Source organism: Clupea harengus, chromosome 16 (assembly GCF_900700415.2).
Source record: "Clupea harengus chromosome 16, Ch_v2.0.2, whole genome shotgun sequence".
Lineage (NCBI taxonomy): Eukaryota > Metazoa > Chordata > Actinopteri > Clupeiformes > Clupeidae > Clupea > Clupea harengus.
The window spans coordinates 10,950,872-10,963,371 of record NC_045167.1 but is presented as its reverse complement, the minus strand read 5'-3'; the positions used below and the strand labels follow the sequence as shown (position 1 = coordinate 10,963,371).

Here is a 12,500-nt window from a genome sequence, read left to right as displayed (position 1 = left end):
CTCCGCGACCGCACTTTCTCCCGCCTGCCGTGCACACTCACGCGGACAGTCACACACACACACACACGCCCTCATCCGTGGTGAGATCTCTACACAACGCTCTTTCTCTCACAAATGCATCCACACCAATGCAAATATTAATGACTGACAAAGGAAGGGAGACAGACTGCTGAAGCTAAATAAAAAAAATAAAAAAATAAAAAGACAACCTGATCTACGTCACATCATATGTATTTTCTTAAGAATCTCACGGCTTAAACAAGTGCAAAGTTACATGAACAAATTCTCCTTCCTCTCAAAGCACACTAACTCTAATCACAACACTCACAAAAATAATTTATTTTCAACTAAACCAGACAAACAAACAAACAAACAAACAAACAAACAATCTCTCTCACACACACACGTGTGCCCCATCACCCTGTCCTACAATTGAAGACAAAAAAAAGAATCCATTTCCACTCTGCACCCAGGCAGTCACGCTCCTTAGCAAGACAGAGAGCGCAAGCGACAGAGAGAGTGTGAGAGAGAGAGAGAGGGAGAGGGAGAGGGATAGCGAGAGGAGCGGAGGGAGACAGAGCGAGAGAGAGAGCAAGCGGGGGAGAAACACAACTTACCTGCTGTTGTTGGAGATGCAGCAGCTCGACTGTGCTTACATCGCCGCTTGTGTCAGTGCTCGGTCTGCCGTCGCGCACGCCAGCATCTAATTGGTTGCTTAGGTTGCTCAATCCATTTTGACTCAGTGAACTGTTGCTTATTGTCTCTGTGGCCGTCTCTTGCATCATGATTTACAAACCTAGGAGTGATCGAGAGGCACCGGTTAAGGCTCTTGTTGTGTGGCCCCCCCACCCCACCCCACCCTACCCCTCCTTCTTATTTCTTTTTTTTGTCTTTTTTTTCTTTTCTTTCATCCTTTCTTTCTTTTTTTTCTTAACGCCTCCATTATCAAGCTGTGTGCCTCTTTTGCAAATTAAAGCATTTGAAGAGGGGGGGGGAGGGGGTGATGCAAGAGGAATTATGCATTCATTGTGCAAATGAAGCCATACAAAGAGATGCATGTGCTTAGTGTTTTCTTTTTCTACGGGAGTGGGGCTTGTGTTTTTAAAAAGAGCAGCATTGAACGAGTGCTTAGACTTTCTGTTTCATGCATTGCACACAGAGACATGAGCAAAGAGACTTCCTAAACTTTATTTGTATTTAATAATTAATGAATTACTATTTTTATTATTATTATTATTATAATTATTATTTGAAAATGTACTTTTTGGATAAAAAAAAAAAAACAATGAAGAAAAATTGTAATCTTCGATACACGTCAAGACAAAGTTACATGTCTCACACACACACACACACACGTCCTCTCACGCTTTTTTAACATGCATCACCCTGCTCGTTTTTCTTTCTTTTTAAACGCAACCCTCTGGTATGGTTTTGGGAGATCTCTCTCTTTCTCTCTCGCTCTCTGTCTCTCTCTCTCGCTCTCTCTCTCTTTCTCTCTCACATATCCTCAGTCTTGATCCTGTCAGGCTGTTACAGCTCTGACACTGCTCAGCTGATGCTGCTTAATGACGCACAGCTAATCAGGCAAAATTAAAATTTGGTATGGAGAGTGGAGGGAGGGAGGGGGAGAGGGGGTAGTCACATGGTCTAACCTGGTGATAAACGATATAATGGGCTTCTCCCTTTTTCAGCGGCTAAATAATATCTGCCTGCAAGGCTCTATCAGAGAGAGAGACGGAGAGACTGAGAGAGAAATAGAGAGAGAGAGATAGAGAGGGGGAGAGGGTGACAGAGAGGGAGAGGGAGAGAGAGAGAGAGAGAGAGAGATCGTACATCACGCATAGGCTATTTTTTTAATCAGGAGCTCAAATATTAATTTATTTTTTCCTGAGATGTAAAGCATTCATGGCGGCTGGTGAGCACAGCACAATTAAACAGTGGAGTGTGCCACACAATCAGACAAGGCGCTGGAACTCAACGTGAGTCAGAATTTTTTTAACAGCCACTAACAAAAAATATATATGTATTCAAAAAAGACTGAGTGAATATAATTTTATTAATTTCATTTCCACAAACTCTGAGTGAATAGTGGGGACTTTAAATAATCATCATAATAATAATAAAAAAAATCTATCAGGAATATCACTAATGATTGTGCTAAAAACAGCATAAATTATGCATATTACCTCCTCTCTCTCTCCTAATAAATGTTTTATCATTTTCCCTGCATAAACGCTCTATACTTTCAGCACGTGGACCAAGAACCCTGCCAAGATCACTGAGATGCTTGCAACACATAAAAGAGCCACTCCGACCCAACAAATGAAATTCAAGGTACAGTCTGCATCGCTAACACACACACACACACACACACACACACACCTTTCTCCTGCTCTCTACATGCATCTTTCTTCTGTCAGTCAAAATGCCATTTTCATTCCCGCGCTCTTTGCCTGCTTTTTAATTCTGGTTCTGTACTTTTTTTGCCCTGTTTGTGCTGCAGGGAAATTCCTATGATGTGTGCCTGATTCAAATGAAGAGCAATGTGTCACAAAAAATGTTCCCGTTGCCTTTTATCCATGGAGCAGAAATTCACTTATTTATGAGTATTTCTCTGAATGGCATTTCTTACCTATTGACTTAACCTCTTTTTTCCTCCTTTAATTCAGCTGTGTGTGTGTGTGTGTGTGTGTGTGTGTCAGAATAATTAGAAACAGCCTTTGAAAGAGGGACACGCAGAGGCGACACAGTTTAGCCTTGACAAAATACCCCAAAGACATTTTCAAATTCTTCACACTGCAAATGGAACACTAATTATGCCAGTAAATAAATAAAAACACAAATACACGCCTGTATCACAGCAAACTCTCTCACACCACTCTCACTTTATTTCACATCTCCACACACAGACACACACACACACTTCTCTGAAAAAAAAAATATTGTAAGAGAAAGGGAACTTAAGAAAAAAAAATTTGAGAGAGGATGTAAACAAGACATCAGACTGAACAAACTGCCAAAGCTTAACCCCCCCCCCACACACACACACACAAACGCACACATACATACACACACACACACAAGCAAGTACATACATGCAGGTGACTGCTGCAAAGACCAGAGCAAACAGGAGAGCAATACATGCCCCGGAAAAAGCGTGAAGGACAGGAAGTGAGAGAGGAGAGATAAAGAGAAATGAGTAAGAGAATGAAAGAAAAAAAGAAAGAACAAAAAGAACGAAAGAAATGAAGAATGAGGGAGGGAGGGGGGGAAGAAAGGAAAGGCAGATTGTAACGAGCACCGCCCTAATGAATTTCAGCAGAAGAAAACACAAAAGCTGCTGCCCAGATCAGGGGAGGGAAGGGGGGGGCAGTCGATCCATATTCAAATGAGGCATAAATTTTACATGCCCCCCCGTTTGAAATATTCACAGTGAACCAGCTTGATTGCCGTTACCAGCGCTTTATGAACAATCTAATGGAGTGCTTTTCTGTGCAGGAAACTTGAAGACGTGAAAAAGGAATGAAAGCTAGAGATCGAGGAGGAAGAGAGAGAGAGAGAAAAGAGAAAAGAGAAAAAACGGGTGTTTTAATGACAGGTGAATTATGTACGTTCCAGCTCAGAAATGTATTCAAAAATTCAAATGAGAAATAGAGACCTCCGCATCTCATTTTGATGTCTTGGATAAAAAAGGGCCCGTGCCTTTAGAACACTTAAAAAAAAATATTACCTATGAAATACACATTATTTTATAAGCTATTTTTTTTCAAGGGGTCGTATCAACAATATACTGAACAGTAAAATTAACAGACTGCTCGACGTATCTAAATGAAAAATAAAATGCTCACCATGCAGATGTATGCAAAGCATATTCAAAGAGATCAGATGGTGCTTTAACCTTAATGACAGTAGTGAGATAAATTAATTAGCCGTCCGAAAGCAACATTCAAATCTGCCAATTACAATGTCAGTTAGGTACACGGGACGGCACTGTTCATTTGCACAGCGGTGGAACCGTGGAACCGGAGATGTGCCTCACTTTACCAAATGGGACTGCTCGAGTGTCACCAACTCACCAAACTACCAGAGAGAGATGGACAGAGAGAAAGAGAGAGAGAGAGAGAGAGAAAGAGAGAGATGGATTGGAGGAGAGGTTGTGAGGTTGATAGTGAGCCGTGTGTGAGTATGTCCGTGTTCATGAGGGTTAGTGTGATAAGGAGACAGAGGTGTGTGTGTGTGTGTGTGTGAGTGTGTGTGTGTCGGTCACAGGTCCCTCAGCCCTGAAGCGTAGGCCCTGGGGGGCAGCAGACTGACTGTCAGGAGTACCAGCCTGTCGTCTCCCTAGAAAACAACTCAGGCAGAAGGGTAGCTGCAGTGTGACAACATTCACTGCTCTTGTTAGTGTGTCACTGTTTCTATGCTTGTGTGTGTGTGTGTGTGTGTGTGTGTGTGTGTGTGTGTTTATGTCAGCTGTGTTTAAATGTGTATAAAGAAGTTTATTTTTATTTAAGTGTAAATGTAAATCTTTTGTCTTTGTGCTTCTGAGTGTAATATAGTGTCCTCGCCGTATGTGTGTGTGTGTGTGTGTGTGAGTGTCACTAAGAGAGTAAAGTTGGAGGACGTGTGTGTGTGTGTGTGTGTGTGTGTGTGTGTGTGTGTGTGTGCGCGCGCGCGCACTGTTCACCCTCTAAATCACTGCTGTCCCGCGTTTAAAACACAGCTTCCACCTGTCACCGCGTCCCCAAGCCATAATAATCAAATGAAGAGTGCTTATTATCCAAATCAACACAGTGACTGCACAGCCCTCACCACTGCCTTTCCCAAACACAACCCCTTACGCATGGATGCGGCTATCTGGCCCACCGCCACACTAACTCCAAACAGACGAGGCAAAAGACACTGATCAGCATCGCATCTGTATACGCCGTCCTAGCGCGTGGACAACCTCCCCAACCAAACAGAAGCAGAGAGAGAAGAAGAAGAAGAAGAAACGAAAAGCAGAGATATACATACAGAGGGATTGTCTGAGCGAGCCGTTGAATAAAGACAGTATTATTTGCCGATCTTAACGGCATCATCTCTTTGTGTCTGATTCTTTACTTGCTGTAGCGGTGGCTGTGCTGGGCTGTAGCCTCGGCTGCTGTTCCTCCCTGGCTGTGTCAATGTTTGCTCGCCAATCCGACGCTGTGCAAATCTGCCTCCCCCATCACTGGGAAGAATCCCAGACAGAAGCCTGACAATGCATTCATACGCTGGGGCCCACAATTTGGTGTGTGTGTGTGTGTGGGGTGCCGGGGGGAGGAAGAAGTGACCTGGGGCAGCACACTAGACAGATGTTTCACACACACACACACATACACACACACACACACACACACACACGTACTTGCAAACACTTGTTTTTAAAAGTAGTATGTGTGTGTGCATGCGTGTGAGTCGGTGTGTTGTGTGTGTATGTGTTTTGTCAGGGCTTCTCCAATCTTTCTATGGGACCATTTTTAAGGACCTCACAATGCGTCCTAATTAGCTAACGAGGATCTTGCCCTCTTCCCCTCTCAACAGGGGCATTCTCACCTGCACCCCAGTCCATCAACACCTCCATCATACACACACACACCTCTGGATGGGGTGAGAGTGTGTGTGTGTGTTTATTTGGAGGTAAACTTTCGGGAATGTTCACAGGGTTAAAGTGAGAGGCAAAGTTGATAGCTTTTAAAAGTTCAAGCACGCTCAGTCACAACACACACACACACACACACACACACACACACATCCTGTCCTTGAAATAAGGATGCTACTTCTTTTACTGCCCCAAAGTCAAAACGAGGTACTGGATGTGAGTGTGATGATGAATGCGCCAGCATGCAAAGTAGCGTAATGATTACTTCAGGAAGGCGCCACGATCACTAACTCCGTGATCCACAAAGTCTATTCATTATCAGTGCACAGTTCAGATTAGTCCATATGGAGACCGCGGGAAGGAAGGAGGAAGAAGGAAAAAAATAAAGAAGAAAAAAAATAAAAATTACATTTCACAGTCTGCTGGCTGCTTCGACTCCCGATCAAGTTAAGATATGGATACCATTTAAAATAATCAGAAATTCTGTGCTTCACTGAAGTTAATTCATCATTGCCATAAGTTACAATGCATATATAATAAAGAAATCCAGTGCTGGTGCATGCTCAAATATTTCAGACTTCAGATTGCTTAATAAATCAAAATGCCACATTTTTGGACCTGATTTAAAACAAAAGAAAAAAAAAAACACCCTAAGCATGGAAGGGGAAATGATGATGCAAAGCCTCGGGACGTATGTGAGGTGATCTAAAGTTTTTATTTGACCTTAATGTGGAGGTGTGTGAACCCCTCACCCCCCCCCCCCCCCCCCCCACCCCCATGTGGCGTGTAACACCCGCTGCAGCTCGGAGGAGACGGCGGAGTAGAGACAGTCACTGTGGGGTGGCGGAGCGCAACGTGCAGAAGCTCGGGGAGTTCGTCCCAGACACTCCACTTTCTTAGCGCAAAAACACTCCTGAAGATTAACTCCAGACACCCCTTGCACCCCCTTCCCCTCCCACACACACACACACCTTACCCTACACCCCCGCACACACACACACTCCCCCTACCGTGGTGGTAAAAGACGGCAGACGCGCAGTGTGCTTTGAGAGGTTGTACAAGAGCATTAATGACTCTTACGCAGACCTGCGCCGTGCTATGATAATGCTCTCCGCCTTTTCTCAATCTCCGAGCTGCTCACAATGAAGGAGATTGCTTTAGAGGTGGGTTGGCTGCTGTGTGGAGGGATGGACAAAGACAGGGGGAGGAAAAAAAAAATCATATTTACAAAAAAATCAGGAGTAGAGAAATGAAAAGAGCCAGATGAATAAGGGTGTTTTTTTTTCTTCTTCTTCTTCTTCTTGTTCAGGATTAACATTATGCTGAGAAATGGAATCAAATGCGTCGGTTATCTGCGGCTCAATGAGAGCGGGTTCTTAAAGACTGCCGCCGTCCTTTCAAATCATCTGCTCAAGGACCAATAAACACCAGTTAGGTGATACCAGCCATTCTGTGAAGGATGTTGCCGACTTAATTCTGCTCTATTTACATTTAAGGGGCCGAGTTGAGGGCCAAGATAAAATGTAATTGTATTGCTTAAAATGGAGAGATACATAATAAATAAAAAGAATGAAACATGGTCCGTGTATATGTGTGTGTGTGTGTGTCACATATTGCCATATATTCAAGACACAATTTTCATTCATAATGTCCTATTTTGGTGTAAATGTACAAATTGGCAATGTCCTGTATTTTTTATTGTCTTGTATTTCAGTGCAAAATCCCCTTTCTCAGGCAGCCACTGCAAATTGTAAACATGATAAAATCCTTTCAAGTGAATAAATCTCCCTCAACCTCTCCATATATTTCTCTTGATATAAATTACACAGGAGATAAAAAAGACACAGGTCTCACATCCACATGTCCATCAGAACTGACCCGACTCGACAGCCACAAAGCCCACACAGCGATTCTGACACAGACTAGGTTCTGGCAGAAGAACCGATGCCTGCCAGCTCCTCCTCAAGCACGTTCTCCTCTCCTCCTTTCTGCCAGCAGAGGCAGAGAAAGAGAAAGAGAGAGAGAGAGAGAGAGAGAGAGAGCGGTAAGCGAGCTCCCCTCGTTCGAGTGCCGTCCCGCGTAATTAAAATTTTACTCATCAGCCCGCACCCGAACACCGGGGCGGAAACGCGAGGTGGGCGCGTTCTGTAACCATGACGAGCGTGACGACAGAAAAAAAAAAAAAAAAAGGAAAACCCTCATGGAGGGCTTCTCCCTCGCTCGTTAACATTTTTTGGGGCCAAATTCTCGTTAATTAATTCAGCCCACCTAATTAGGCATAATTGACCTATAAAAGAGGGAGGGCCTTCCTCCGCCTACAAATTCATCTGTTCCAATCATCTTCTGCGAGGAGGGGAGCTCCGTGAGAGAAAGACAGGGAGGAAGAAGAGGAGAAGAAGGGGGATTCCATCTTTCTTTCTCTGGCTTCATTATTTAGCAAACCTGGACCAGTGTGATCTTTCCCAGAATGTTCTGGAGCTCTGAGAGGAAAGGAAGAGAAGATGGAGGTGTGCACAATTGCAGGCTGCTAGCGGCATAATTTCTTTCATCTTTCTCCCTCTCTCTCATCCCCCATTTCCCCCTTTTTGGAGGGGGGGGGGGGGGGGCAGGGGGAATGTGTGTGTGAGAGGACAAGTGGGACATTAATGACAAGAGCAGTGGCCGCCACTGTTGCGTGCAAACACACACACACACACACACACACACACAGGCAGGACTGTGCTGGCGGGTGATACAGAGACATAGCTCATAGTGACGTTTCCAGTTATTCCCGGCTGATTAGGGTCATTCTGTCCCTGAGCCTGATTTATGCTGTCAGTCCTGCATCGATAGATCTTAATGAATTGGTAAATAAGGGTGAGGATTACACTTGACAACGCCGCAACATTTCTCATTCATACCAGACAAGATTTATGTAACCAATTAGGGGCAGAACAGGGAGACTGGTCAGGAGAAAAATAATCTTTCCAGGGGAAAATTACCCGAGTCCTACTCGCGACAAAACAGATAATGGGAAGTCTTTAACAGTGGCTTAGTCACAGAGCACCCTGCCGGCTACGGGGGTTGGGGAATCAGAGGGGGGCAAAAAGGGGGGGGGGGGGGGGGGCAAGGGGGTTAGGGGGGGTCAAAGCTGTGCTTTAATAAAAACAATGGCTTCTATCCTCTTCTGTTTTAGTAAAGTGCATTTTTTTGCAAAGCTAGCCAACTTTGATGCTTGTGTGAGTGTGTGTAAATACTTCATCACCAAATAACCAAAATATAATAATTACAGTGAGAACTGAACTGTCTAACAATGGAGCACTTCAATGTAAAAATGTTATTTATTTTTTCAAAACACCACAAAAAAAGAAAGCCCCCACACTTTTTTTTTTTTTACAATTAATACAAAATCTGAAATAATTTTTTCGTCGCCTGGACGTCATTTAAAATGTTTGATATGTCGATTGAAGAAATCATTTGCATTTTTTAATAGTCCAGTTTTCCATGATTTAATTGTCACAGCCAAAGTCCTTGTAATCAGTCAGCCATCCCTCTTTATCATTCTTAACACAAAAAAGAAAAAGAAAGCCAAAAAGAGAATCAGATGAAAGTGTTGAGCATCACTAGCCAGCAACAGCCCAGATAGACCCTAAAAGGGCAGAAGCGAACAGAAGTGGCAAATGAAAAAAGGAGCTGCTTTCCTTCTCTCTCTCTCTCTCTCTTTCTCTCTCTCTCTCTCTCTCTCTCTCTCTCTCTCTCTCTCTCTGTATTTCTCTCTCTGAGAAAATGCAAATGATGCTCCTGCGCGAATGCATCATTTATGCGGATAATAGTGGCATCATCATTACGAGACTCAAATTAAATTACATCACACTTAGCATAACAAAGTGATTGGTTAAACTTTCAAAACAAATACCCGTCTCCGCTAATGAATCCCGTTAATTGGCCCTTTTGCATCCTCAATAAAACATGTAGGTAAACATGTGTTTTAGTTAAACAATTTTAAAATTCATTGTTTTTAAGAGACCCAGCCAGACAAGAGAAAAGTGAGAGGAGGGGAATGGTTGAATGAGAGAGACAGAGAGAGAGAGAGAAAGAGAGAGAGAGAGAGAGGGTGAAGGAGAAAACAGAACATTGCCAAGGGGATTTGTCGGCTGAAACATAAAATGTGTAGCATTTAATTTTATTGCACTAAAGAAGCTATTATATCCCGGGCTCTGGAGAACAATGTAAATCATCCAGTCTCCAAATGGAGTTGGGCCAATGCTCCCCTAGAACTAATCACTTGGCTCATTATGCATAAGGGTATTAAATTATGAAGTGGGAGCCTTGCACATTCCAGTACAAAGCGCGATGAAATGTTAATAATATGCTCACAATAGGCCGGCCGTCGCCCCGCCTCATCCTCATGAATATTTAAGTAAACAAATTATCTGCCCGCCTTTGATAAAGATAATTAGTATTTCGCTGCTGATAATTTTACTGACCCCTCTCTCTTTTCTCTATCTCTCTCTCTCTCTCTCTCTCTCTCTCTCTCTCTCTCTCTCTCCGTCTCTGTCCTCTGTCTGTTTCCAGCCGATGCTCTGTAAAGTTTTGAATCGCTGCAGACATCTAAATAACTGCCTTCAAACGGCGAGGGAGGAAGAGAAAGAGAAAGAGAAAGAGAAAAGGAAAGAGGGAGGGCCGCCCCTCTTATAAAACAGATATCGGCGAGTCATTAATATTTTATCCTTATTAGCTTATTAAAGAAACATAATAGCTATCTGCTGGCGCTGCTTCTGCTTATATTAATCTGATCGGCGGCGCGCGCTGAGGAGCAATCAGAGATGGCCGATTCACCTCTCGGATTTTAACCACATCTGATTGGTCTGTTACACCACAACAGCCAAAAACACAGCAAAGGACTTTCAAAGAGAGAGAGAGAGAGAGACAGAGAGAGAGAGAGAGAGAGAGAGAGAGAGAGAGAGAGAGAGAGCGCACACCGATCTGGAAACTAAAGTGTGCTGCGTCTCCAGTGCTACAGAAAACACACGTGCACACACACATTTAAAAGTGTGTCGTGAACACACACATACATATACGCAAGCGCGCTGGTACATTCGCAATCATCATTGCCATTATGTGCAGTAATTAACCCCATCTAATACATACTGCCTAAGCCACGCAAACCACACACACACACAAAATGACACATGCACTTTGATGCACGCGGCAGGTCTCGCTAGTGTGGACTACTGAACCCAGACAGAACACACAGAACATCCAGACAGAATGGACAGACAGACAGAAAGATAGAGAGAGAGAGAGAGAGAGAGAGAGTGACAGAGAGAGAGAGAGAGAGAGTGAGAGAGAGAGAGGAGACACGACATAGAGCTTCTTTACCTGGAGGTGAGCAGTGTCACGACTGGAGCTGACCAGACAGAGAGTCTCTGTTGGTGTTTGTGATGAGAAGAGTCGAGTGGGTGTCACGGTTTGTGCTGGTGTGTGTGTGTGTGTGTGTGTGTGTGTGTGTGTGTTTGTGTGTGTGTGTACCGGTGGGTGGGGGGAAGCGGAGGGTGAGGTCCAGTCTGGGGTGAGGAAAGGAGGGGTGTGTCGAGGGGAGAGAGAGATAGAGAGAGAATGAGAGAGAGAGAGAGAGAGAAAGAGAGAGAGGAACACAACTATCTGTGTCCTCTCAGGCCGTGTGTTTGAAGAGGCTGGCATCACAAACAAGCCATCCCCCATCCCGTCCTCCCACACAACCCACTTTACCTCCTCCCCTCTATCCCTCTATCCCTCCCTCTTTCAGTCCCTCCATCCTTCCCTCTATCCCTCTCTCTATCTCTGTCCCTGTCCCTCATTCCTCCCTCTCTTTCCCTTGCTTTCCCCACCCGGTCATGCATACTTAAATCACCTCACCCATTAAAGGAGGACAAAAAAAAAAAAAACGCAGCCTCTCCTGACAATTATTCTATCATTTCCAGTTGTCACCAAGCAATTACAGAAGACGAGAGGAGACAGACAGACAGACAGACAGACACACAGACACACACACACACACACACACACACACACAGGCCTCAGTCGGCACACAGCCACACTGGGTCAAAGCTGTCACTGGATGGATAAAACATAAAACAAACAGAAAAAAAGAGAAAGTGACAGAAATGTAAGATATAGCTATAGTGCAATGTATTTATTTCTCTCTTTTCTCGATCTATATGTTTCTCTTTCTTTCTTTTTGACATGTGAAATAATTAGCCCATGTGTGGCCACTGATGAAGCATCATGGCAGCAGTCACTCTGAAACACTCCTCTCACTCCTCTACCACAGTCACTTCTCCATCTGCCAGAAAGACACTCGCAAATTACACTGTGCCTTTTACCATCTAAAGATGACCTTCAAATTAGAATTAGATGAGTGAGACAGAGAGGGGGACCGCTGCACACGTGTGTGTGTGTGTGTGTGTGTGTGTGTGTGTGTGTGTGCCTGAGATAGAGTGTGCGAACGGAAGCCATAGAGCGAGTACCAGCACATCCGCGCTCCACTCGTACTGAGCTGGTAGGGCACACATCTGCTCTCTCTCTCTCTCTCTCTCTCTCTCGCTCTCCTTCTGTATGTGTGTGTGTGTGTGTGTGTGTGTGTGCAAAAGAGAGGGAGAGAGAGTGAGAGAGGAGAAAAGGAGAGACGTAGAGAAGACAGGGGAAGAATAGGGAAGGAGCAGTGCGAGATCGCGGAACAGGAGCGGACAACACACACACACACACTCATTCACACGCACACACACACACACACACAAACACGCGGAAAGCTCCGATCTATCCTGCCAAAGAGAGAAAGGTAAGTCTTACGTCTTTTTATTCAAACCTTCCTGTCTGCCGCTGTGTGTGTGCGTGTGTGCATGTGTGTGTGTGTGTGTGG

The 12,500-nt window shown here is 44.3% G+C and overlaps 1 protein-coding gene across 1 annotated transcript in view; it reads right to left on the bottom strand.

Moving 5' to 3' along the window:
• The window catches only part of foxp2 (forkhead box P2), a 135,305-nt gene that overhangs the window by 79,050 nt on the left and 43,755 nt on the right, over positions 1–12,500 (bottom strand). The window contains exon 4 of the mRNA XM_031582682.2: positions 618–796. Within this exon, the coding sequence (XP_031438542.1) occupies positions 618–785 (168 nt within the window). The 5' untranslated portion in view covers positions 786–796. The remainder of the gene's footprint in view (positions 1–617; positions 797–12,500) is intronic.